Source organism: Argentina silus, assembly GCF_951799395.1.
Source record: "Argentina silus genome assembly, chromosome: 17".
NCBI classification, from domain to species: domain Eukaryota; kingdom Metazoa; phylum Chordata; class Actinopteri; order Argentiniformes; family Argentinidae; genus Argentina; species Argentina silus.
In genome coordinates, this window is record NC_139671.1 from 13,365,806 (window position 1) to 13,393,384 (window position 27,579).

The 27,579-nt window shown below is 44.9% G+C and overlaps 3 protein-coding genes across 10 annotated transcripts; 1 reads left to right on the forward strand and 2 right to left on the reverse strand.

Moving 5' to 3' along the window:
- Nucleotides 1-805: 805 nt before the first annotated feature.
- rab15 (RAB15, member RAS oncogene family) lies at nucleotides 806-8,694 on the reverse strand (the record flags this gene model as incomplete). The annotated part of the gene is made up of 7 exons (XM_083688321.1): nucleotides 806-1,198; nucleotides 1,572-1,637; nucleotides 1,743-1,832; nucleotides 2,206-2,283; nucleotides 2,378-2,438; nucleotides 2,740-2,800; nucleotides 8,571-8,694. The coding sequence occupies 7 exons, from the start codon at nucleotides 8,692-8,694 to the stop codon at nucleotides 1,040-1,042; spliced, it is 639 nt and encodes a 212-aa protein (XP_083544447.1). The 3' UTR covers nucleotides 806-1,039.
- A 961-nt stretch (nucleotides 8,695-9,655) lies between these two features.
- fntb (farnesyltransferase, CAAX box, subunit beta) lies at nucleotides 9,656-18,219 on the forward strand. The gene is made up of 12 exons (XM_083689329.1): nucleotides 9,656-9,860; nucleotides 10,395-10,459; nucleotides 12,050-12,122; nucleotides 12,421-12,512; nucleotides 13,504-13,650; nucleotides 13,892-13,975; nucleotides 14,390-14,476; nucleotides 14,771-14,900; nucleotides 16,720-16,852; nucleotides 17,014-17,125; nucleotides 17,464-17,578; nucleotides 17,854-18,219. Exons 1-12 carry the CDS (start codon nucleotides 9,762-9,764, stop codon nucleotides 17,989-17,991), a joined length of 1,275 nt encoding a protein of 424 aa, XP_083545455.1. The 5' UTR covers nucleotides 9,656-9,761; the 3' UTR covers nucleotides 17,992-18,219.
- Nucleotides 18,220-18,973: 754 nt separating this feature from the next.
- Nucleotides 18,974-27,188, reverse strand: max (myc associated factor X). Of its 8 annotated transcripts, none has more exons than XM_083689312.1 (5): nucleotides 27,046-27,188; nucleotides 26,446-26,472; nucleotides 22,534-22,641; nucleotides 20,750-20,873; nucleotides 18,974-20,454 (listed from the first exon to the last, which is right to left on the reverse strand). In XM_083689312.1, the coding sequence occupies exons 1-5, from the start codon at nucleotides 27,079-27,081 to the stop codon at nucleotides 20,267-20,269; spliced, it is 483 nt and encodes a 160-aa protein (XP_083545438.1). In that variant the 5' UTR covers nucleotides 27,082-27,188; the 3' UTR covers nucleotides 18,974-20,266. The 8 variants fall into 8 exon arrangements, with proteins under 8 accessions (XP_083545438.1, XP_083545437.1, XP_083545436.1 ...); XM_083689311.1 differs by having other exon boundaries at nucleotides 18,974-20,457; XM_083689310.1 differs by having other exon boundaries at nucleotides 20,750-20,888.
- Between the last annotated feature and the right edge of the window lie 391 nt (nucleotides 27,189-27,579).

A 27,579-nucleotide genomic window follows, 5' to 3' on the forward strand; every position in this document is an offset into this window, starting at 1 on the left:
TAACTGTGCATGCTTCAACAATAAGAAGAACACTGAATCGAAATGGCATTCATGGGAGGGTTGCTAGGAAGAAGCTTCTGCTGTCAAAAAAGAACCAAACTGCCCATCTTAACTTTGCCAGAGACCACCTGGACAAGCCTGAAGGTTTCTGGAAGTCCGTTCTCTGAACAGATGAGTCCAAAATTGACCTTTTTGGTCACAATCAAAACTACTATGTTTGGCGAAAACCCAATACTGCCTACCACCAAAAATACCCAACCCCTTATCCCAACAGTCAAGCATGGTGGTGGGAATGTCAAGATCTGGTGCTGCTTTTCCTCCTCTGGACCTGGATGACTCCACATCATTAAGAGAACCATGAATTCTAAGGTATACCAGGAGATTCTTGAACAGAACCTCAAGCCATCAGTCAAGGAGCTAAAGCTGGGCTGAAAATGGGTCTTCCAACAAGACAATGACCCAAAGCATTCAAGCAAATCTACCAAAGAATGTCTCAGGAGAAAGAAGATTTGTGTTTTGGATTGGCCAAGTCAAAGTTCTGACCTAAATCCAATCGAGATGCTGGGGCAGGACCTGAAGCGGCAGTTCATGCCAGACACCCCTCAAACCTCACTCAATTGAGTTCTGTAAGGAGTGGGCAAAAATCCCTCAAAACAGATGTCAGAGACTGATTAGTGGCTATACAAGACAAGTTATCGCTGCTCATGGAGGTGCCACAAGCTATTCACTGAGTTTTTGTTAAATAAACCACTTTCGTTAAATAAACAATGAAAATATAACCGATTTTCTTGTTTGTGTCCTTTATTTGGAATGTCTTTATTATGAATTGGGGTTTAGATAAAGATTTTATAAGTTCATTTTAATATTTTATACAAAAATAATGACCATCCCTGTAGGGTTCACAAACTTTCAAGCAGCACTGTATGTGAAACAGACAAATGGGGGCGGGGGGGGGGCTAGGGGGCGGGGGGTTTGATTTGTGATTTGTGATTTGGATCACTATGTTCAGCGGGCAGCGATGGAAGGTAACTTCCTGTCCTCAACACCAGCACCCCTTGCGTGAGTCGGCTGCTCCGTCGCAGAGTCCCTGCTCCTCTTCCAGGGCGGTGAGGTTGAGCTCGTCGGTGATGGACGCCCGCAGGACATCCAGGTCCTTCTTATTGGCCGCCAGCACCTGCTCTGCCAGTCGTGTGAAGGACTGATAGGGGCCATGGGTGTGGTGGTGGGACACGGGTACAGGGAGAGATAACAGAGAGACATAATGTAAACAACAGAGGTGCCAACTCATGCTCACTAAAGCACTGTCACACTTAGCCTACTGCTTCGGGCTCTGTTATAACATCACGTTATCGCTAGCATGCTAACAAACAAACAACACCATCAAACAATGTTGTTTGATACCATTCCTCATTCCGTTCCATACATTACAACGAGAACTATTTCTACTTCCACCAGCCTCCACTGCTCTATTGCCTCTATTGCTCTGGCTCCAAATGTTTTGACCTGTAGATAGAGATTAAAAGACTCCCATTAGGGCTTGCTTTGTTTTGATCAACCCTATAACAACTCACCTCTGTGATGTTCTGGTTGGTAAAGGCACTAGTCTCAAAGAAGTCCATTCCATAGGTCTTGGCCAGCTGGAGGACAGACAACAACATCAACAACAATGCAGTCAAACTAAAGGCCAAATAGATAACCTTAATAGATTACACTGTCGATTGGAAGGTCAGAGAGGGTCCCACCTTGTTGCCCTGCTCCGTGGCCACCTGTCTCTTCTGTTCCTCATCTGACTTGTTGCCTACGAGGATCTTCTGGATGTTATCTGGAGCATACTGACAGAGAGAGGGAGAGCGAGCGAGAGAAAGAGAGTGGAGGGGAGGGGTTAACAGATAATGAGGCGGTGAGAGACTAGTAACAAAGAGAATGTCAGGAGAGGGACACTCAGAGGAAGTATTTATTTCAAAACCTGTTTGACATAAATTACGAGGGAAGCAATAATTCATGCAGGTTTGAAATCAGACTACGGCTGGCTATGCAATACTATTGTGCATCTGTTATATGCCAAACTCGTTTTGGAACAAATGCCACACTGAGTCGTCTTGACAACAGCGCCCTTTTAGCACTGTCAAAATGTCCCCCTAAGTGTCACAGCAACACTCCGTCTCGATCCATAGTCTCCCTCTGACCCCTAACCCCTGACCTTACCTCGTCCACATCGCTGGCCCACTTCATGATGTGTTGGAAGGAACGCTCGCTCGTGATGTCATAGACCAGGAAGATTCCCTGAAGACACGAAGAGGAACACACCTCTGTCATCTGATTCAAAACATGTTGTGTTGTGACAGCCTGTGTTGAAGGTAGAGGAGAGGTAGCATACCTGTGCTCGTCTGTAGTACTGCTTTGTGATGGTCTGGTATCTCTCCTGACCTGCAGTGTCCCTGGGGGGAACACACACACACACACACACACACACACACACACACACACACACACACACACACACACACACACACATGCACACACACACACACAGGGTTTGAGGTGATTTCAGTTGTAGGGACATGACATTCATTGCAAGGGGAGAAAATCTCTTTTGTCAGAGCTGGTTTAGTGTAAAAGGTCATGGGAGTAGGCAGCACAGCAGGGGTAAAGACAACATCCCTGACGACAGGAAATCCTCCTGTTCATCGATAGGCTGAAACTGATGCAACTGCTCTGCTATGGGCTTAGCCTACTTACCATATCTGTATGCGTACTTTGATGCCATCTATTTCTAGCGTCTTCATTTTGAAATCAACTCCTGCAAGAGAGGGACACACACAGTTACGAGACTACTTAGGATGCCTGGCAGAGGAGACTCTCTCCTGATGTTACTCCCAAACGGTAACAACATTCTGACTTCATCAAATTCTGACATCAATATACAGTGCCATCCATAAGTATTGGAAAGAGGAAGAATTGTGTCTTCTTTTAGCTCAATCAAACATTTACTATGGGGTCAAAGTTGAGATTCTCAGCTTTCATTCAATGTTTTTTTTTTTCAGATTGGATTCACTATTTAGAAAGTACAACATTTTTTAAACATACTCCCCCTACTTCAGGGCTCCAAAAGTATTGGGAAAAAATCATGTAATGTCCAAATAAAGTACTCATGTTTGGTATTTGGTCGACATGCAATAACTGCCTGAAGTCTGAGACCCATTGACCCCACCAGACACTGGGTATATTCTCCAGGGATGCTCTGCCAGACCTGTAGTGCAGCCATCTTCAGTTTGAGGTCTTGTTTGCCTAAAATCTTATCATCACAAAATGAAATGTATGTTCAATTGGATTTAAATCTGAAGACTGACTTGGCCAGTCAACAATTTTGTTGAAAAACTCCCAAGTTGCTATGGCAGTATGTTTGGGGTCTTATATATTGTCTTAATGTATGATGAAGCGCCATCCAAAGTTTTGCTTATGTTTCTGATAGAATTTCAGCCTCATAATTCATAAGAACCCAAAATTCCTTGACTTTCATTGACGTCTCTTTGGTCCTCATGTTGACAGACGCCAATAGCACACTCCAAAGGCAAATGCAAAGCCTAGAATCAATACTAGACATTAACAGCTCTCTTATGCCTTCACAAATTATGTGACGGAACCAAAAACACCTGTCAAGCCAATTTTCCAATACTTTGGTGCCCTGAAATAGAGGGACTATGTATAAAAAGGGTTGGAATTCCTAAATGGTGAAACCAATCTGAAAAAAATAAAACATTGTTGTATGCATTTTCCATTCACAATCTGCGAACCTCTTGTTAATCCAAGAAGAGCCCTGCTGTAAACTGTAGTCCAGACATGTTATCTTAGTTTGAGCTTTTTAACACCAAAGATACTTAGAGATATTTCATCTCATAGCTACCAGCCTTTGAAGATAGGCCTAATGGTCTTGAGATATAAGACGGGGGGGGGGGGGGGGGCAGAGAGTGAGAGAGAGAGAGAGAGAGAGAGTGAGAGAGAGTAGTGCTCCAGTGATCTGTGGGCAGATGCACCATTATAAGGTCACCATATGAGGTTGAGATTTATCCCCTATCTGTGTATTAATTCTAATAATATATTCTTCTATCTAACTGTCTGGGTAGTGGGAATAGCAAACATACATGCCATTTAAATTGATCCCAGTGAGATCAATATCCAGTTCAACCTAATTAACCTGAGCCTCAGCAGCTAAAAGACACAAAAACCATTATTTACACGACAGCCCAGTCAGTCAAATGGTAACTGTGGCAAATCAATACCCAGTCCCTAGCATGGACTTAGATTGAAATGCTTGCCATGTGTTTTTACAGTTCTGTTTCTTTCTGCTGAGCTAGAGTCCCAAGAGAGTCAACATAAGCAGCTGAGCTGACAGACTGCTTTTAAACTGCATTGTGTTTGTTCAATACAGGCTTGAGCTCTTATCTCTAAAATATCGCTACCACAGGCCCAGACTGGAGTTCACGCCACTTCAGTGAGAGGCCCATTGAAGTGGTGAAGCTGCCTCCTCTTTGACTGGAGCATTAAGGCAGTGACACTCTGAAAGGCCGCCATTGCAGTCAGTGGCTTCCCTTGCCTGGGGCTGTGAGGAGAATAGAAGGATGAAAGCACAGCCTCTCTCTCTCTCTCTCTCTCTCTCTCTCTCTCTTTCTCTCTCTCTCTCTCTCTCTCGTTCTCTCTCTCTCTCTCTCTCTCTCTCTCTCCTCTCTCTCTCTCTCTCTCTCTCTCTCTCTCTCTGTGTTCAACAGTAATGGGCACTGTGTTCTGTATAAAGACGAGGTCAGAAGTCATCCATGCGTACAGAAACTGAGAGTGAAGTGCAGCTCAAAAACAAAGACTTCTTCATCCAGATCAGGTACATCTCAACCTCAGGAAATACCTCTGAGAAATAGCAATGGAATGAAACAAAACTTACACTGCACATGGAGGGAAGGAAGGATGGATGGATGGATGGACAGAAGAACGGAAGGACGGCAGGACGGAAGGAAGGAAGGACGGAAGGAAGGATGGAAGAACGGAAGGAAGGAAAGGAGGAAGGAAGGACGGAAGGATGGAAGGCTGCCTTATACAAGGAGGAGAACAGGTTTTTCAGGAGTCTGAACTCTTAAGGTCAAAATGTACCTACAGTTCTAAGGACCAAAGACTGAAACGGTAAGATAGCAAAGACAACTACAACTTTAAAACCCACAATGTCACTCTAAGCCGTGACAATGGATGGATCCGAATACAATTTCCCTCTGAGATAGTGTCAGCTAATTCGTCATGGCAGCATTTTCACAAATACGCAAGACGGAAAAGCTGTGTAGAGACTAATAGGTACAAACCCGAAAGTGTCTTGTCTAATTACCTTGAAAGCAGTCTACGGCTGTTTGGGGTTGATTAGAGGAATGACACATGCCATAGAGTGCAGCAGGTAATGGTGACAGTATTGCTAATGAACGCCTGCCTGCATGCTGCTGTGTCAATGGGGACACAGTCACAAGGGAACAAACCTGTCATCCACAACTTTCCTTACGAACGCCACACTCTCTCAATCTACAGCGCACCATAGGACAAACAGAAAGCTTTTATCCATTATAAGCTCCAAGAATAGCTATATGGAATTAATGGTAAATACATGATAAATAATCATAATGTTTTTATATCACAGTATACTTATAATATACATTTCATCAACTCATTACTGCCCAACTATGGGGCTGTCTCCTGTCTCATAATGAGCACTTAAACCTTTAGTTGCCGGGTCTGTGACAGGTCTGGGTCATAATAGATGTGGGTCAGCAATGTGGCCCTGGAGGATGGCTGCTTATTGAGCCATGAATTAGGGCAGGGCCTGGGCGATCCTTCACAGCCAAAGTGACAGCCAGCGGCTCCGAGGAGTCCATTTAAAGACTGCTCAGGTGAGGAGAGGAAGATTAAACTCACGGCATGATTAAATATCATAAGTAAATCATCCCTACAGCTGCCTTCTGTAGTGGGGGACGTTTGTAATCAGAACTCGAGGAGACACTCATAAATGTCATGTTATTTCATGAATTTGTGACCTTGCTCACTCAAATTCAGAGTTGGAAACACTGCAAATCCATGAAACAACCTGTGCCACAACCTGAACTGCGCTGCATGGAGACATCTCTGTCAGGTTATGAGACCAAACTGAGAGTATAAACAGGGATATTACTGATGTATCAATAAGTCTGACCTTGCACTGACCTATTAATCATTCTAACCTTTAGTGTTTTCCCATAGTAAGAGCCTTGGGCTTTTCCCAAATGTAGTCTTGAAATAAACCCTGTTTAGAGAAATCGTTGGGTATATTATTGCTAATAGCAACACCATTTAAGACATCATTAACTCACATGAGGATGAGGACGAAGATTTGAAGGCAAACTGAAAGAATTATGGAGCTATCGTTGAGAGCATGGGAGAATTTAGTTCTAAGTCCCCAGAATGTCTCCTAATGATTTAATGATTGATCTCAGTGTGGTGTGGGCTGGTCTTGGTCACTCTTGATCTTCACCTCTCTGTGGGTTTTCTTGGGTTTGTTTGCTCTCCAAGAGAGGCTCTGAGTTATTGCAGGCACATGAATGGACACCCACAGCCAGCCTGTGGCCATAAGCTCTGCAGTGGTCCTGGATACAGACTTTCTCAACCATAACATCCTATTGAAATATCTTCACAGCAGATTTATTTGACCTTATAGCACATTCTAGAACACTGAACAGAGAACTCTCTGCAACACAGCATAGAGAACACTCGAAAGCAGATACATTTTGCTTCTCTTTTCTCACAGCCCGGAGGACAGAGAACAGTCTTGAATGTTGGTATACTGTATGTGTGTGACTGCAGGAGGGAAGTTTCTTTTAGGGCTCTATAGGTGCACCATACAGCACTCACTGTGTGCAAGTAGGCCAACTAACTGCAAAAACAACAAGGAAAAAACTGTGTACATGATGTTAGACATGTCTAGCAGAAGTGCATATTATCATGACTAAAGAATTAGTTTTGAGGTTTGAGATTGAACTTATGAGTTCATAACGGTCGCCCATATCATGGTTGCATTGGAGGCTGGTGGAGGTAGAAATCGGAGGACGGGCTCATTGTAATGCATGGAATGGAATGAGGAATGGTGTGTTTAACACCATACCATTTCTCGTTCCATTCCATGCATTAGAATGATCCCATCCTCCGATTTCTACTTCTACCAGCCTCCCCTGCATCGTTATGGTTATGGTTGCTAGCAACATAGGTAATAGTCGAAATATCTACATTCAGAATCAATGGCATAGCAGCATAGGCCTAATATGACGACCTTGGCTAGTAGGATTCAAGGTAGATTTGTCATTTGTTCACAAATGATTAGGCCTACATGACCAGTGATCCATTTTTTGAATTACATTCATGATCTTGTTCCTGTTTTTCAGACGTCCTTGTCTAGAATAACAAACACTTTCATACAACTACATGTATCCCTTTCTCTATCCATATCAAAGTGCGGAGGTGTTAGATGTCAGGTTTTTGTTTTCCCCTTCATCCAAGCAATTACTTCAAATAATAGTAGCTTCCCTGTGCAGAGGGAGGCTGAGAATGTCTCTGAGCTGATTTCAATGAGTAGTGACAGAAAGGAAAACCTGTCCTCGTCAAGGAAGGAGGAGGAAAAGACTCTCCTCACATCTTTTTCACTGGCCTCGAAAGCATTGAAGTGAAGTGCTTTTCATGGTTGATGCACTGAATTATAACTATGGAGATAAGACAGTCCATATTAACTTAGCCTATAGGAGGAGAGACTGGCTGGTTTAATACTCTCTCCAGGGGAAGGACTAATCCATGACCAAGGATAAAGGGCAGGTAAAATGACCCTACACAGTACTGCAACAACTTTAATGTCTGGGATGTTTGATTCATAGAAAGGATGAATCTAATTTTAACTTAATGGTGATGCAATGCTTTCATGAAAATAAAAGACATAGATATTCAAAAAAAATACTCAGTAACAAATGTGACCTAATCATCTACGATATATAATATATTTAAAGAAAATATTTCCAAAACATTCTACTAACAGTTGAAATGTATATGCATTTATAATCTTAAATGTCTTGTTTCATGACAGTTTCCCATTTAAATCACATTTGTGATATTCCAGCCATCGTTCTGTAGGTGGCCAATAGTGGCAGTGTCATTTCGCCTGCATATCATAAGTATAGTTTGATCTTTTGCCAAGTGGATGTGCACACAAGTTGCTTTTGTTTATTCTGCACCTGCCCTTTCCCATGAATTAAACTGCAATTTCCCACAGTATATGTAGCCAATATATAGTCTACATCAATAAAAAAAAATAGCTCCCTATACGGGCCACCACGTTCAAATACACAGAATTGTTTTGTTACGGTTATTGAAAAATGCTACATTTCCACAAAGGCAATGAGGTGCACACGATATGAGCTTTTCAAAAATGATAAGGATACAGTAATCGATTGTTTAGAGAGCCAGTTGTTTATAGGTTAATTGCCCAAAACAATGTAGCGCATGCATTAGAGAAAAACCGGTCTTACCGATTGTGGAAATGTGAGACGGGTGGAATGCGTTGTCCGTGAATCTGCATAATAAACATGTTTTTCCCACCCCAGAATCCCCGAGAAGCAGGAGTCGGAACAGCACATCATACTGCTTAGCCATAATGTCTTAGAAATAAGAACTGCCAGCTAACTCAGCAACAAATTACCAATCCCACCCCATGTACATCCCATGTCTGCTAAAATCCAATTCAGTCTTTAGCCTGCTCCCTATTTTTGAGAAACTGGGGAGCCCAGCTAGCTGCGCCTCTGTCTCTTATAAACAAACCAGATGCTGTCTCTTTGGTAACAAAGCGGTTTGGAGAATGGTCCAGATTCCTCCCAGCCAGCTTCCGATGGGTGCGGTGGCAAGGATGCGCTCGGCAGCATCCGCCTTTCTCTCCACATCATCGACAACGCACGAAATGGGTGGGGATAAATAAAGTGCGGGAGAAGAAGAACAAGACAATGAAAATCCGTTATTTTTATTAAAAGCCATAACTCATATATCCCATCCTTTATACGCATAGCCTGTCAATCAATTTTAAGTGAACACATCAAGTTGCAGTTTTACTCGTTGCCAGAGTGGGATGAATAAATTGAGGCTTTTCCACTCAAATCTTTAGATTAATTTGTACAAAAATGTACCTCTAGTAAACTCATCACAATTCTATAGAAGGCTTTATCACCTCTAGTAAACTCATCACAATTCTATAGAAGGCTTTATAAACTCGTCAGCCAATAAAGGCGTCAGCTAAATGCTATAAATGTAAATGTAAATGTGAACAGTTTGTCAGTCACTATGAATTGTCAGTCTTAACAAGAGGACTCTGACCCTGTATTCTCTCTCTCTCTCTCTCTCTCTCTCTCTTTCTCTCTCTTTCTCTCTCTCTCTCTCTCTCTCTCTCTCTCTCTCTCTCTCTCTCTCTCTCCCTCTCTCTCTCTCTCTCTCTCTCTCTCTCTCTCTCTCTCTCTCTCTCTCTCTCTGTGTATATGCGTTTTTTACGTTTTGGACTAGCTAGATCTAACTAGATTGTTCCATCTGACTTGCCGTATGCATCGTAGTAACCACGCCCACTAGAGGAAATAGCTGTCAAACTCTTCGTGGTGCATTTGTTGTTATAACAAAATATAGCTTAGGGATAATTACAGCACACTTTTCAACGTATTTAGTAACTTACACATACTAACATGGAGAGGGTACCCCCGCCTCTACGGTGCTTTGGCGAATGTCACGCTTCCGAGTTATTCACAGACGATGGAGTTGAAACGGTGACTTCAGTGGAGCAGGTGAGCCAGATGGTCTCAGATTAGCTAGTTTAGTTAGCTAGCTAGCTGACCACATGAGCCAAGAAGTGTGATAGCTGAAAACACAACACTTGTTGTAGACGTGCTTTTATTGTGGGTTTTTTTCTTCTGCATATTAAATTGCAAGCTTAGTAAGAGTAGCTAACTAAAACCTGGTTGGCATTAGCCGCTTGTAATTAGCTCATAGCTAAGAACATGAAACAACATTAAGGGGTGGAGTCGGATGCCCAGACTATCTCTCATTCTGTGTCACTGTTATCAAATACGAGGTACTCTAATTGATTCTAAGCAGTGGGTGGGTTATGTGAATGATCCTAGGTTACCATCTAGGACATCCAGATTTAGGCTAATATGTTGTTCTTGATCTTCAATCAAGTTTGTATTACTCTGCCTCCTAGCTGGATGTTGATGTTGGTGTATGCATGATGCTGTAAGTTGTCATTATCATGGCTGTTGTAAACTCACCTTTTCTGTTTTGGTTTGTCTCTCACTCCCACATCTTTTTATGTTATCCAGAGAAAAGTTGAACGCAGTATTCGAGAAGTAATCAGTTCTTACCAGCAAATACACAGCTTACCACAGTAAGTCATGTTCGGCATTCTCTGGTCTTTGGCATGTTCACTAAGTCCTAGCTGTACACGGGAATCTGTCATTGCTTTGAGTTCGATACTATATTTCTAAGGTGACTTAGTAAGTAGCCCAGTAGAACAGTAACACAATAGAAAACCCTTGGATCAGATTTGGAAAACAGTCTTGGCCTGATTAGACTCACTCACTTCGCCAATTTCAACCGATTTTCATGGAGAGCCTTAATAGCGGTAGCATAGGATTGACAAAGCAACAAATCTTGTTTAGTTTTTTCTCTATTTCACACACCTCATAATATCACCCTTAACATACGCACTACCATATAATCCAGTTATTGGGTACTGTCAAATTAGTTAAGGCATATTTTCATTTCTATGAGAAGTGTAATATCCATTTTGGGTGTGTATGTAGGCCTATTGCTTGTTTTATGGCGGCCTTCAGCCAGACCCTTCCATAATGGATGTCTTGATCCTCCACCCACACACGATTGTTTTCCCTTTCTCCGTGCTATTAGTTATCACTCAACCAATAACAGGTTGACTCACCGGTTTCCATGACAACAACTCGGTACGGAACATACTCTACGGCAGTTTGACATTTGGATGGAATTATGTTTTTTTTTTCGTTTTTTTTTTTCCACATTTGATCATTCGCTAATATTGTGAGCCACCATCGTCATATCACACCAATGCACTGTATTCCAGTAACGCTCAAAGTGACTGCCCCCTTGTTGCTTGGATACTGTAGTAGGACCTGACCTGTGTCCTTGCTCAGAAAACTGCCAGCCATCCTGTACAATCCAACCTTACAGTCTACCCTCTCCTCAGTATCAGTGAGGACAGGCAGAGGAACACATGTGGACAGCAATGATGGGAGGATGACTGAACTATCAGTCAGATGAGCCTAGCAGTATTATTACCCCGCCTTGTCTGTCCTTCGCTACCACACTCTCAGCCACTTGAAAGGCTAGCCTAATCGAAAACCTGGAATGTGCTGAGCCCCCTGGACGTTTCTGGTCTGTGCTGGTCTTGTCCTGCCCCGAGGCTGTTATTGTGCTCTACACCTTCTGCTGTGAGACTTTGGGTAATGATACATGCCAATTGATCCATGACTAACTCAGCGCACGTAGACTCTAATTACATGAGTCTCTGCACACCTCCGGGAAAAGGTTATCCACGGGGAGAGGAGTGAGTGTCACAAGGTTCTCTGTGAGTCATATTCACACACACACACACACACACACACACACACACACACACACACAGACACACACACACACCTACACACACCACAGCCTTTGAAGTGGAGACATGGACGTGACTCTAGCAGCTGTTGGCACTGGAGACTAGGTAATTGGTAGAGAGGAGAGTGAATGGTTTTTTGGAAACCGGAAGAGCCCTGAGCCAGTCTTAAACGCATGAAAACTCTGTCTTTGTGCCTGGAAGAGCAAAAGACCTTCCAAGTGTTATAATAATGTGCATTGGCATTTTGTTTCAGTATCTAACATGTCTATTTCTTCTCTATTATGCCTGCTAGCGACCATGTGCACATGTATTAATTCCATTGTCTGTGTCTGTCTCCAGGCCTACTTTATTACGGGAACAGCACTACCAATATCTCAAGAAGGGCTTACGTAATCTCTCAGATGCATATGAGGTACAGTAAACCATAAACACATTCACTTATTATGAAACTAAACCACTAAACCGCTTTGCAAGCATGTCTGAGTCACTTAGCGAACCATTAAAGAACCGTAAAGCAGTAAAGCTCGTGTGTGTGTGTGTGTGTGTGTGTGTGTGTGTGTGTGTGTGTGTGTGTGTGTGTGTGTGTGTGTGTGTGTGTGTGTGTGTGTGTGTGTGTGTGTGTGTGTGTGTGTGTGTGTGTGTGTGTGTGTGTGTGTGTGTGTGTGTGTGTGTTGGCTGGCCCTGTATGTAATATCTGTGTGGTCCTGTAGTGTCTGGACGCCAGCAGGCCTTGGCTCTGCTACTGGATCCTGCACAGCCTGGAGCTGCTGGAGGAACCTGTGCCTGCCGCCATCGCCTCAGAGTGAGTACTGCTGTTACTGGTACTACTACTGTACTGCTAATATACTGCTATTGTACTACCCCTGGTGTACTGCTACTGAATAGCTAATATACTGCTATTGTACTACCCCAGGGTACTGCTACTGAATAGCTAATGTACTGCTATTGTACTACCCCAGTGTACTGCTACTGAATAGCTAATATACTAATGTACTGCTTCCATAATGCTACCGACCTGCTAATGCACTGCGACCGTACTGCTAATGTACCGCTACAGTACAGCTGCTGTACCTATGTCAACCCACCACACTGTACCACAATCCAAACGCCTCACTACTGTAACAAATGCCAACCCACTGGCACTGGCATCTGTCTCCTGAGAGTCGGTACTGTAAGGAATGCCAACCCACCGGCTGGCACTGCCCCTTGCCAACGTGAGGGCCCTCGTGCTGAACTGAGCCGCAGGTCCTGTTCAAATAGAAACGTGTCTCTCTCCTTCTTGCCTCTTTCCTGAGGTAATCACTGATCTGCGTGTGAGGGGGATGAGTGAAAGTAAGGTTTCTGCTCCAGCGGCTCTCACCCAGCCAGTCCAGTCAGATCTGCGAAGGAGGGCTGTGTCTGTGAGGTGTTTAGACCGGGCAGCAGACTGGTGTTAGGACCAGACGGGCAACTGTGGTTTAGATTCTCTTCCCTTCTGCCACGTCAGCTTCTGTGCAGTGGTGCTCACAGTGGGTTGCTTGCTACTGCAGGCTCTCTTAGCGCGCGCGCGCACACACACACACACACACACACACACACACACACACACACACACAGACACACACACACACAGACACACACACACAGACAGTAGCAGCAAAGAAATGGACCACTTACTTTCCTTCTCAGTATTCTTTCAAATACTTGTAAGTTTAAACTGGCCTTGTGTGTATAAGGTTTCTTGGATTTGTTTGTGGTAATATTTTGTCTGTGCGTGCGTGTGTATGACTAACTCCTACAATTATGCCCGGCAGTGTGTGTAAGTTCCTGGCCCGGTGTCAGACTGCGAAGGGGGGCTTTGCTGGAGGTCCTGGTCAACATGCCCACCTGGCCCCCACCTACGCTGCGGTCAATTCCCTCTCCATCATCGGCACAGAGGAGGCCTACAACGTCATAGACAGGTAACATTCCACATTCCTGTTTCTGATGGATATGAGACCAGGGACGTATTGGTTACAGTCCCTGGCAGATGTATTCACCTTTGTACATGTTCACATTTTTGCGCCTCAGAGCCTAGAATTCTGATTGTGTTTTCTCCTGGATGTGCCTGAAGGTGACAAATGTGTTGCTGTGTTCGTTACTGTCTGGTGTTCCCAGTAACCCCAGCATCCTCACCCCCTCTCTCCTCTCCTCCCCCCTCAGAGAGAAGCTCCTTGATTTCCTGTTCTCTGTGAAACAGCCAGATGGCTCCTTTGTGATGCATGTAGGCGGAGAGGTGGACGTCAGGTGAGAGTCATCGCCATGGTTTCACTGGGGCCTTAGTGATAAGAACCTATCCTACACCCCTCTCCCTCTGTCTGTCTGTCTGTCTGTCTGTGTGACTCTCTCTTTTCTCCCCCCCTTCTCTCTTTTCCCATTCTTTTTCTCCTCTCTCTCTCTCTCTCTCTCTCTCTCTCTCTCTCTCTATCTCTCTCTCTCTCTCTCTCTCTCTCTCTCTCTCTCTCTCTCTCTCTCTCTCTCTCTCTCTCTCTCTCTGAAAGTGTTGTCTACTCAGAAAGTGTCCTCATCTAATGAACAGCCTCTCTACAATAAACTGTTTATGGCTGGGTGGAGACTGAGCGTGTGTCTGTCTGTGTCTCTCTCTGTCTCTGTCTCTCCTGTGCATTAATAGCTGGGTGTGTCTCTCTCCCTATCTCATAGGAGTGCATACTGTGCTGCGTCAGTGGCGTCTCTCACAAACATCATGACACCCACACTGTTCGAGGACACACCTACGTGGATCCTCAGGTATGGAGGACAGACACACATACACACACACACACACACACACCCCCACACCTCACTCGGCAACATCAGTTCACAGATATTTCTTCATTCATTTCCCCTTTATTTCATAAGTCATTGAGACTACATTCTGTTACAACAACAACCTGATTGGTCCAAAGGTGAACAGCATAACTAGTCGTGTGGTTTATTATTCACAACTCCTATTACACCAATACAATGGCATTGCAGTGTACAATGAACTATAAGACGGTGCTGTGCGTTAACTATCCCCCATCATGTTGTGCGTCCCCCCAGCTGTCAGAACTGGGAGGGGGGTCTGGGAGGAGTGCCGGGCCTGGAGGCACATGGAGGGTACACCTTCTGTGGCACAGCAGCCATGGTCATCATGGGCAAGGAGCACATGCTGGACATCAAATCCCTGCTGGTGAGACACCGCCACACCACTTGTTTGTCACACCCGTTACATTAGCGTTTTCAGGTCTGGTAGTGGCGGCAGGTAGCCTGGAGGTTAGAGAGGCCAGCCAGCTGGTTCCATCCCCGCTCCAGGAGGGAGCCGGATGTGAGCCGGTGACTGGAGGGTTACTGGCATCATATCCAGGTGCCTACCACTGCCGTTGTGCCCTTGAGCAAGGCACTTAACCCCTAACTGCTCCAGGGGCGCCGGAATATGGCTGACCCTGTGCCCACACCCTTGGGGGTGTGCATGTGTGTTGTCTTGGAGGGGGGATGTGCAGTGCGTGTGTGTTTGGTGGTGTTAGGAACTGTTACAATTTAGAAGAAGTGATGTTATCCTCTATTGTGGAGGTTGGTGGGAAGTGTAGTGTAAACTAGGAACACATAGTACATGACAGGCAGAGTACATGACAGGCATTACATCACAGTTATTAACAGCCACTTTTTATTTATTTATTTATATCCCAAATTTCAACTTCTCTCTCTTCTCTCTTCTGGCCTACTGTGAAGGTAAGCCTAGGTAGCATTGCTCAGGAGCCACCAGGCCACACGTCAAATTCCACTGCTAGATCCATCACGTCCTCTGCTGAGGTGTCCCATGGCAGCGTCCCCAGGGGAACGGCAGCATATACATTTCTTTCTTTATCAGCCGTTGGCTAGAATGACAGAGCCTATAGAGTATAGAGGAGGCATAGAGGGTAAGGTCAGGGTTGCTGAAAGGACACACTGTGGTGGGGGAGGGGGGGGGGGGGGGGCTGACTGACGTAAGAGGCCTAAAATATCCTTCGTGGCCGACACCCAGCATCCTCTGGTCCCAGAACAGGTGTGACGGTATATTCGCAACAGGTGACGCACAGGGACGTCACTGGAGGACTGTACTGAGGTCAGATATAACTGCCAAGGATTTCACACTCAATCTGACTTCCATGCCGTGAGTCATTCAGCGACAAGCAGCCCCCAATGACCTTCAGCCCCGTCTGGAATTCTTCCCAATATTAGATTCTAGAAATACTGTGAATCAGCTCAGCTCACTGAACCGATTTCAAATTGAAAACTGAGGTGAATGAAATATCTGTGACGAGACTCTAGAGTCACTAGAGTCAGTGATTTTCTCATTCACGTCATTCTCAGCTCTCATTGTGTAATCAGTACGTCGAGTTTAATTAATTAACAATATTCCACCCAGCTCCTCAAGACCACCCAGCCCACAGGACACCAGATGGTGTTTAAGCCTATTCGATAATGATTCCGTTCGGCCTCATGGTTTTAGAGAGACTCCAATTTGTGGTTGCTATGGCAACCCCTATTCCAAATCCCCCCCCCCCCCCCCCCATAAGCAAATATCAATTCATCTTACCCTCTCTGATTATGGCCTCATGGGATGTCATCATCCGCCTTGTTTCAAAGAGAAAATGAAAGGCTAAAGGCCCAAAGCACTGCACTGTACAGCTGGATGTTCTAGTTAGATTTCAGAGGGCTTCAAGGTTGATACGGGATCCATGTGCAGATGTGGAATGTTCAAAAGCTTCCAATGTGTTCACTGAGTAATGAATAGTAACACACTACACAAGATAATATTTCCCTCTTGTGCACAATAGGGGAAACACCCTGTTTGACAGCCTTCATTCCATATCAGTTTCCTGGCCACTGTGCTGTGTATTCATGTGTTTCGTGTGTCAAGTGTACGGAAGCCTCCTGTTGTACTGTTGGTCATTAGACCCAAAATGGCTGCCGTGCCTCCACTGGTGGGACAGTGGGTTACCATGGCTCTTGTCTGCCCTGTTCCTCAGAGGTGGGTGTCCAGCAGACAGATGCGCTACGAGGGGGGCTTCCAGGGCCGCTGTAACAAACTGGTGGACGGCTGCTACTCCTTCTGGCAGGCAGGGCTGCTGCCACTGCTCCACCGAGCCCTCTACAAAGAAGGTACCCACTGTCAGAAGACTGCCCCGGGGGGTGGGGGGGGGGTAATTTGCTTTCACAAACGTCTTCACAAGAAATGTTTGCATCTATGCAAAACACATGTAGTGTGGTTTTCAAATTGTGTGTGTGTGTGTGTGTGTGTGTGTGTGTGTGTGTGTGTCCAGGGGACACGACACTCAGCATGCAGAAGTGGATGTTTGAGCAGCAGGCCCTGCAGGAGTACATCCTTCTGTGCTGTCAGAACCCCGCTGGAGGCCTGCTGGACAAGCCTGGCAAGTCAGTAACAAACCATTTGTAGATACACACAACATACTGACCACAGTTGGAGGCTTGTTCGACAAGCCTGCAAGTCAGTAAGACAGCATTTGTTGATACACACACACAACATACTGACCCTAGCTGGTGGCTTGTTTGACAAGTCAGTAGTAGTCTACCTCACCAACATCCATTGGTTCCTAACACTCATCGATACGTTCTTATACAGCACACATAAACACACTGTGATGCACTTTATCAACACTAAACTTACAAAACCTTTATTTGACATGATGAATATGACATTGGTTGTGATCTTCTAAAATCTACTAAAATGTTGTTCCTCTTCCTTCCTCCAGGTCCAGAGATTTCTACCACACCTGTTACTGTCTGAGTGGCCTCTCTATAGCCCAGCACTTTGGCAACATGGATCTCCACCACGAGCTGGTCCTCGGCAAGGAGGAGAACCGGCTGGTGAGACCCTATCAGAGTGGTTTAGCAGAGAGAAATGGCCTTTCGGATAGACAAGGGGTTTAGACTTGAAGTTGGCGTTTGTATAGTGAAAATAAAAGTCGGGAAACAATTGATAAAGGATAATAAGAGGACAAACATTTGGCCCGAGCCAAAGGCCCTTTTAAATGTCATTTAAAACTTATTTGACATAACACTAATGACAAGACAGATGAGGGCTTTTTAATAGGAAAGTCATGTTGTTCACTCCCAGTGTCTGTTACTCTGCTCCCCATCAGGCCCCCACCCACCCTGTCTACAACATCTGTCCAGAGAAGGTGGCCCAGGCCATCCAGCACTTCCACCAGCTGCCTGTCCCTGTGCCAGGCCAGAGAAGGGAGGATAACGCCACCGCCACCGCCGCTGACCAGTCCTAGAGTCTGGAGAATAGAGAGATGTGTCAGTGCTTTGATGATGTCTGAGCACTTTGAGGAGTGAGCTGCGCCCGGCAGCGTCCACAGGGGTCCAGGCCAACAGGCACACCGTGTCATTGGTTCCCAACAGACAGTCGATTGCGAGAATTAGGGCTGTCCAAATAAAGGCCTGAGTAGAATTGTGTTGGAACTTTGTGTGTGTGTGACCGAGTTATTAATCAAAGCAAATAAAATCAGTACTGTTGGTGTTTTGTGGTTCAATGAATGTGCATGAAATGAAGAAGTTGGATCTACTTGTAAGGTATTCAGGCTGAGTAGAACTGCGGAGGAACAGGGTTGGGATCAATTAATATCAATGCAAATAGGGCCTTTCATTTTTATTTTAATGTATATTAAGAAATTAGAAATTCAACTGACCCCAATCCTGGTGATTTTATGAAAGATTATTGGGGCCAACGGCATTTAACTTAATTATTTGGGGAAGTTATTTGTAGGGCGGAGCAAACGGCTCTCTAAACTGTTTCTGCTGGAGGGTGAGTAGTATACCTGCCTGGGGAAACCGGTTACATAAACATCAACGTATACAAACGTCTGTTTATGACAACCCAGGGGCCTGCATCATCATAAACCAGAAAAAACCTGAATCTGTGTGGAGTCAGTTGTCAGTACACCACCAAGACACAGATCAGGATCATTCAGTCTCCAAAAAAGCTTCCTGCAGCTTGGGTAGGTTTACATTGAAAGGGCATTCAGATACAAAGCTGCATTCATGTTTTTTCTAGGAGTAAAATGCAAATTGACTAAAAGAATGACACCTAGCCGGTTCTCATCAGAGTAGAAATGAAGTTGTCCAATATAACAGACCAGACGCTGCTTTCAATGACTATACATTTGGGAAGCAAAGCTTTATAAAAGACCACATTTGTTAGCATGTTAGGATTATGTGATGAAATTGGGACTAAAACAGACTCACATGGCACACATAAAGGATAAAATAGTTTTATTTATAGTCTCATAGTAAAGGTAGGCCTCAACTTGCAAGACAATTGTTGGCAGTATGTACAACATACCTGTAATTTCCATGGAATGGAATCGGACAAACAAAGATCTATTTAGTATACACTAATCATACCCTAAAATGGAAATAAAATGGAAAAGATACATACACACACATTTCCTAGACACGCAAATGCTTTCTTTTTTTTTCTTGGGGATTCAGCAACATTTAAGATTTTACTGTGTAATACACAACACGTTGACAGGGACTTTTTTTCCTCATTGAAAAACATGGGAACTACCTTTTGACATTCAAGATCTATTTCATACCCATAAGGAAAACTACAAGTGACAAATTGGTATTTTCCCATGATTTGTGAGAATAATACAAAATGCATAACATATTTTCAGAGAACTTGAAGAGAAAACATCCAATCAATGCGGTTTTTTTTTGTTTTGTTTTTTTAAAACGAGATGCCTAACATATTCAGCCACCTAAATTCATTCACTAGTTCAAGCTAAAGGACGATATACGATACAAGTTAGGAATTTTCTCCCGTTTTTCAAAACATCAATTTTAACAAAGGGGTTATACTTTTTTTTTAATCTAACAAACGTGTCAAAATTGAAAACATCTGCAATCCAGCGGGCCTGAGGTGGGTTTCGCTTTTACATCAATATTTGCTTCAAAGTATCTTCACATTCTTTTGTGGAAAAGTACAAATGTTTAAAAAGGTAAACTTCTCCAACAGGACGATTCTTCCAGGCGTGTGTGTAAATTCTAAACAAATTCTTATCAAGATAATCAACAAAAGAAACAAAAACAAAAAGTATATCTTAGCAGTGCTTGGAGGAGTACGCCTTGGTCACTCCTCTCCAGGTTCTTTTTGGAGGAAGAAGTATGCTGAGGGTACAAAAGCATCGAGTCCTTACGTAGCAAAGCTGCCTCATTTTGGGTTTTGGAAGGTTGTGGTTACTGACAGAGAGATACCTATGCTAGGGAGTCGAAGACAGTGAGAAAGAGACGGAAGGAAAGGAGGGAGGGAGAGAAAAACAGAAGCTCTGCACGTATTTTAAATCAATCGTCTTCCACCCTGCTAGCTCCCCTCTGTCTCCTGGGAGATAGCGTGTGTGGGGGGGCAGGAGAGACAGACCAGGAGGGAGGGTTGGATGGATGGAGTCTCCAGAGACACCACACCCAGAGAGGGAGGAAGGGATGTGGAGATTTTCAGGGAGGACTGAAGACCGCAGTACCCCTCCACACCAGGGATGGTGCTACACTCTAGCTGGCCTCCACACGCAGCTTCTTCCTGTTGGGAGGCTCCTCTGGCTCAGACTCGGAGCTGGAGTCGGAGCCGCCGTCGAAGGCGGACACGGCGCTGCCCTTGGGGTTGGTGTACAGGCTGCTGTCCGACGAAGAATAGCTGGCCTGGAGCTGAGTCGACCCCTTGACCTTTTCCAGTGCACGCACTGCAGTTGGAGAGACGGAAAGAGTAGCAGAGAGAGGAGCGGGGTTGGTGATGAAAGGTGTCAGACCACAGAGAGAGACAGTGAGAGAAAGGGAGGGAAAAGAGAGGGAAGAGAAAGATAGAAAGGTAGAGTCAAATTGGGACTACACTTCATCAAGGATAAAAAAAAACTATGCCAGAAGCCCATAGGGTGATTGATGACACAGGCCCATAGGGTGATGACTGGCCATTGCCTAGTGCCTCAGACACACACAGGAGGTCACAGGTACTGTACGTTGGCCCCCACTGCGACTCACCTTGCTGCTCCAGCAGAGCGTTCTGCCTCTTCAGGTCGTCAATGTCCTGCTGGTGCGTGTGGTTTTTCCGCCTCATGTATTGGATGTACTCTGTGGCTTTGTCTAGGATTTGAGCTCGGGACGCCTGTTTGATAGATTGCTGTCAGCAACAAAGGAAAAACTAAAATATGGCGCAAGGTTGCAGTGTCCTTATTACATTGCTAACAGCTCCTGTCCTCATCCTCCACTAGACCCCACAGGCCACTAAACTGCAGTCCAAAAACAAGGCTGTACTGTGACGAAAGATATATATATATATATATATATAATAAAGTGACATTCAAAACTATTCAACATTTCTCTTCTAAAACTTCAGAATAAGAAATATAGCCTGCTTCCAAGTCTCACAACTCCAGAATCCGTAACTCCTACATAACCTTAAACATAATGGACTCAGAGTTAAGCCTAGTCCTCGATTTAATGACATAATCTGGGTCCCGAGTGGCCCAATAAGAGTGGGACAAAACAATCAGGGGTGGCTCTCCAGATTTCTAATCAGATTAAAATACAGTTTACCATTACTTAGTCAAAATAATTCATTACAATGTCTCCATGGGTTTAAGTGGGGAGAAAAGACAGGCCTATCTCTTATTAACTAATAGAACAGAGAAGGAGATACCAGCCAGGAATACAGACTTGACCCAGCACAAAACAAAACCTTGCAGACTATCAGTTAAAACCTCACAGGCTATCAGTGACCAATTATCAACTCAAGAGAGTACATCAGAAGCATCCTTGGTAATAACATAGGCCAACATTATCACATGACTTGATGTCACAGGCCATTTCCTGAGCCACTTTAGGTCAATGGAGAACTCAACAATCCATCTGTGTGCGCTGCTGTAATTTCACCTGCCATTAGTATTGACTTAACATCCGTCTGCAATAGCTAGCAGTTCCATCACCTCTATCTCCCCCCCGTCTGAGAGAAAACGGACACCCTCAGGGAACTCCGCTAGCTTAGCCTAACGCTGTGATCTGAGGGACCGTTTCAAATGGCGCGCACACGCTGTAATCTACACATGCATCTCTGCTCGCTGAAGTCATCAGCAGACACCCACACGTCACCTTTAACTGTCCTCCCTCTCACCTCTCTCCTGACTGAGGAGGGACAAGGGGGAGAGAGGGGGGTGTGTGGGGGTTTTGATAAGAAAACACAGTGTGCCTGGCTGTTGGGTACACTGCCGAGCCCTCAGATGTCAAAACAGGAAAGTGCAACAAATTTGCTCATAATAACTTCCTGACGCTGGTCCTGGCCTTTAGGCCATATCATGTCTGGCTGCATGCTATACACGTTCTCTTCCATTCTCCTTCCTTCCCTCTCTCCATCTCTCTCTCTTTCTTTCTTTTCATCCCCTCTCTCCTTTGCCATAACGACACAACTTATCAATGATAAAATAGTATGTTATAGCATTACATTTAGAATACACACTTAAAGCAATAATCACACATCAAATCATAAACATTCTCTCATATGAAATCAACACATTTCACAGTATTTAAAGCGCATTCACTTTTTACTTAAAGCACCCATCCCTTACTACAAAACCCCACATCCTAGCCTACACATTACACATTAGCTAAACAGTTCCAATGACATGACAAACAGCAAACAACAACAACAACCCAAAACTCCCCACCCCACAAAATCATCAACAACAACATCAACATCATGAGTTGGGTGTGAGTGAGCCTGGTTTTACCTCCTGACGGGTCATACAGAGTCCCGACCAGGTTTTACCAACCTTTTCCCCTTGCAAGGCGGGCACGGAATCCCGGAGGCTGTGAAAGCTGTCTTTAATGTGGTCCCTACGTTTGCGCTCCAGCGCATTGTGGTGTGCCCGTTTGTCTGCCTGCAATGAGAGAGTGACAATGAAGGGGCTTCAGCCGGGCAGCAGACCACCAGGGAGGACAGGGCAGGAGGACAGGTCACACACTCTCTCTCTCACGCCCACACCACCGGGCCCTCCAACTTGTCCCTAACCCAGTTCCCACCACCACCACCCCAGACTCCCATGTATGTGTGTGTGTGTGTGTGTGTATGCGTGTGGCCACGACTGCAGGGCCTAAGTCCAGGCTCGATCCAGCCAGCCCGCCTGGGCCATGTCTGGGCTGGCAGTGAAACACGGTGAAACGCACAGCCAGCAATGTCTTCATGGAGCCAGCGGAGCTAGCTGGTCTGGCACCATTAGATCTACATTCGTTTCTATGACTGCTGGCACAGTGGCGGTGTCAGCAGCCCCACTCCCCATCCGTCTGTGTAGCGTAGCTGTGGCTAGAACTGACCCCAGTGCAGCCCTGGCCCCCCTCTCCCATTGTGACTGTGTGAACGCACAGGGGTGGGGATGAGTGACCTAGTTCTTGACCAGGCGGGGTGAAGACACTACTCCCATTCAAATGAGGTGAGACAGCGGAGGACCGAGAGGCCCAACCTAATGACATTGAGTTTTTTCGCCGAATTGGACAACCACCACTTACTTGACTGATTAACAAGTCTACTAAATCTTAACTGGCCTTGGGGTGTATAAATGTATTCTATAAAAACACAATAAGCAGTATGTTAAAAGGATATACATAGATTAGATCAGAATTGACGTCTTATGTGGATAGGACTATCATCTACACCCACGAGTGGGCCTCAGACCCAACAGCTATGGCTGCCCGGAACTCACACACACACACACACACACACACACACCTGCCCCGCATGTCTAAACAATCCTGTTCACACTCAGTTCAGATGGTAAAGACGACACGTTTGCTGCCGACCGTGGTCACATGGCCAGGGCTGGGCAGAGAGCAGTCAGCCACCTGCCCCGCAGCGGTTCAACCTGTTTATGGCCGGGGCCAGGCCAGCATCAGGTCTGTGACTCATAACAGGTCTTAAAAAGAAACAACTCTGCATCATCATAACGAAACCGACACCCAAACACCAGAGGTACACTGTTAAGACTTCTACTGAAACAAATGCAACGTCCCGCTCAGTGAGTGACAGAGGGTCACATGCATGTAGGAGGTTAGCACGGTACTGTATGAGAGGTTCCATCACAAGTCAGTGACTAGGCATTATAGGAATGTTATATGGGAGGGAAGGGAGACAGACAGCTGTTTATTGCACAATAGTCTGGGCCGCCATCGCCACGGAGGGCCTTCCCCAGTGCACTGTTGAGACACGTGCACTCTCCACAGCAACAACACCCAACCACAAACCCACTCCCTCTATATCGCCTAGCACGTAAACAAACACGTGACGGGTATCAAAAGCGTGTGCAATTATGACTGTGGCGGCCATTTTGATACCTTCCTGTTCAGCGACTAGATGCCTGGCATAGCAACGCCATGTGTCGACGTCATGTATCCAACTGTGAATCCACTGGGGATAATGAGAGCACGCGTTAAGACCTTGGAGAGGGGTGAAACGGCAGAACGGTGCGCTGCACACCTGGGCCGCCAATAGTTGTCGATGCCAGCCGAACCTGGAAGAGGCTCCAGCGACGCCCAGCCTGGATGGCAGAGACCCACCACATGGTGTGGCCACTGGTCAGGCATTCATCAACGCTGGAGAGTAGCTCATTTAGACTCAAATGTCACAATATTGTTATTGTCGACCAAGGTAAGTTTGAAATAGGAGAGAAGGGCATGGCATATGGGTCATCAGCCTAGCCTACCGCACAAACAGGTCTCCAATTTCCTTAGTGCGCTGCACAATATCATACCATCATTACAGCACTGATACCATGCTTTTTTTACTGACTAGCCCTTGGGAGGTGCCTGTTACAACACTCCATTCTATCCATACCTCTGAAACGTTGCATAACAACTCCAGGTGCTGTGGGGCAATACCTGTGTCCCAGCCTAATAGTGGCCTGCAATGACGTGTTCAGAACTCCACTCAGTGAGGCGGTAGCCTACGTCCCTAACTGCCATCCTTACATATCATTTCATTTTTCCAAGGAATGCAGGTACCTAGACAGAAAGTCCAGTGCCTATCACTCACAGGTGACAGGGACTAAGTGGGGCCCCCCCTGGAAGCACCTGTAGGAGCCACCATGGTTGGGTTCCTTATGCTAGAACACACCCCAGATACTGTTGCTAACAGCCTAGGCTACTTAATAAACCATTACATGGTATTCCTGGGACAGAACCAGGCTTATTCACTTAACCTAGTGATATGCTCTTAGGTTAATCCAAAGTGTAGGGAGACGTTCAAAATACATTATCCATATCCTTTGACAGGACTTCAGCTGTAATGCATGCTTAAAGCATCCTAAAGTTAATTAAAGACCAAAAGCAATGTTTTAAGTAAGAAGTTATGGCTTGCTGAAAGCCACAAAAGACAGGACATTCAAAATGAACACATTAACCTGTAACTTCACCTATGCACTAACAAAGTTTTCCAGCACACGGCTTTGATACCTGCTATAGTGCTGCTTGTTGGTCTACTGTACTTCAAATAACATGTACTCACCACACGCAGGTTGCTTAGGATTGAAAGCTTTGCTCAAACACCATAATTCATATTGGGGGTCAATCAGCCAAAGGCGACTGTCATTTTTATTGGTAGTTCGGTTCAGGCCATAACTGGGTGATCAGGCTTAACAAATGTTTATAATATCATCCCTCTTCCAATTTGAGGACAAATTACAGAATCATATCTTGATATTGCATGCAGACTCTCAGCCAAATCTATATAGGCCATGTAATATAATTTGGTAGAAATCTGATGATACAGTTCTGCAGCCAAATGTTAGTCAATGTGAATTAGTTTTGATAATGGCAGCCGGGGGTGGGGGGTGCATTATGGGCTGTTTTGCTAAAGTATGTCGTGCGGGGTGTTTTTTTTCGCCAGTATGCGACGTGGCTACGTCATTGATTTAGCTTGCCAGCGCACACACACTGGCCTGTCGAGAAAAGATGCCTCTAATCACTCGCTGAAACACACAGGAAAACATCCCAGCGGCACCCTTCCTGACACGACGGCTTGTTCTAAATGCAGATATTCTGTAGCTAATGAATTTGCATTGCAAAAAGCATCGCCTGTGCGATGCAATGACTACTTCCATAGATGTCCAGTGCAATTGGGCAAAACGCATCTGGTCATAAACGCGCGGTATTTCTAGAAATTGTCCGGGAAACTGGTTGTAAGGCAAGACTTATACATTTCTAAAACCGTAGCTCGAACTGTGCCTGGCTGCAGGATAGGCTTTATTCTAAATATAGATGTCGTGTATCCAGCTCCCTATGGGCCACGTTACAGATGGGGGATACCCTGCAATGCATTAAGATGATCGGTGCACAATCAGACCTTGATGGATTTACCGCATGCATTATGCAAAGGTGAGCAAATGAAAGATATGACACGATACAGTCCCCTTCCCAACCCCAGCTCAGCGAGCACATATCCTCCAAGTGCAATGGCCTACATTGAGGGGGAGAGTCTGTATAGGTTTGCATGCGGCTACAACAAGGTTGATTTCTGGTTCTCGAGCCAAATGGCAATGCAGACAGCCGTATCATTTTGCATCGCTATATAAGCTTCTACTAGTTATGGTCAATCAACCGAATATTATAATTAGTTAATCAGACAAGATCACTGCACATTGTCAATCATTTCATAAATCTCATGGTATAAGGATATTTCTCATTTCATTACGCACCACATCGTGATATCTCGGTGATTCTTCCTGTAGAGAAACAGAACAGAAAAGTACAATTGTAGCTACTGCATGAGACTTATTTAAATCAATAAACTAACGTTTTCCCTTTGAATATCATAATTGCAGCTATCTACAGGAGAGCAATTATCCGGTAAACAGCACTGCTAGATTATGGATGGCTAGTTCCTAGTCTGAGTTGATGATCTTCTTGCAAAAAAGATAGTTCGATGCTGACTAGCATTTTGGCTGACAGGGTCTGCCTAATCACTGAAACGAAAATGTCTCATCATACGATAATGTGAATAACTACGTATCATGTACCCACATGCAACTTGAATGCATTTCCGTACTGATCAAAAGTTCCCAAGTGGAGACGGATTATCTATAAAAGGTAAACTTTTATGATTAAATGTTTAAGGCCTTCCATAACGGGAATGTTCAATTCCAGCAATTAGACAGACCCCTTGTGAGTAACTGGCAGTCTCACAGGCTCAAAATATAGCTAGCAAAGGCGTATTACTTGCATACAGGATGCTAGCTCTCCAACTAACCAGCTAGAAAAGTAAGTGATAGCTAACTCAAAAACATAAAGCTACTCACGTCACTATCGACTTCGATGTCATCGTTATCACTCATTCTTCGGTGAAATGGTAGATTTCAAATGAAAGGGCAGCTCAAAAACAACATGAAGCAAACACTAGCTAAGCAAAAGCACAGACAGACTAGTCTCCCTACACAGGCAAAGCCAAGAACGAAACGAGATTCTATGAAACAACCTACACGTGACTTGCCTCCACACGGACGTTTACCGTTCCGCGACACGCCTGTTTGTTACTCCCACCTGTTTCAAGGGACTTGTAGTTGTCTCAACATGATATAACATGCATCTCAAACATGAGTTTGTTGTTTACTGACTACATCTCCCTTCAGTCATACACATTACGCGCGTCAGTGCAACGTCACTAGCGCTCTATTTACCTCCCGATGTGCACAGGGATTTGTAGTCTAGACAGTAGCTGCGTCAGTGGAGCCATGATTGAGACACGTGGATTATCACAATAGCAATATTGATCTTTCTTTCTTTCATTCTTTCTTTCTGTCTATTTGTCCGTCTGTCTGTCTTTCTTTCTTTCT

What these genes read in the sequence shown, in the direction of transcription:
- fntb (XM_083689329.1), top strand. Translation starts at nt 9,762, where the DNA reads ATGGAGAGGGTACCCCCGCCTCTACGGTGCTTTGGCGAATGTCACGCT. An exon ending in CAAATACACAGCTTACCACA is followed by an intron (nt 10,460 to 12,049) that starts GTAAGTCATGTT and finishes GTCTGTCTCCAG; the next exon opens with GCCTACTTTATTACGGGAAC. An exon ending in ATCTCTCAGATGCATATGAG is followed by an intron (nt 12,123 to 12,420) that starts GTACAGTAAACC and finishes GTGGTCCTGTAG; the next exon opens with TGTCTGGACGCCAGCAGGCC.
- max (XM_083689305.1), bottom strand. Translation starts at nt 27,081, where the DNA reads ATGAGTGATAACGATGACATCGAAGTCGATAGTGAC. An exon ending in CACCGAGATATCACGATGTG is followed by an intron (nt 22,642 to 26,445) that starts GTGCGTAATGAA and finishes CTCTCATTGCAG; the next exon opens with GCAGACAAACGGGCACACCA. An exon ending in TCTGTATGACCCGTCAGGAG is followed by an intron (nt 20,889 to 22,491) that starts GTAAAACCAGGC and finishes TGTTGCTGACAG; the next exon opens with CAATCTATCAAACAGGCGTC.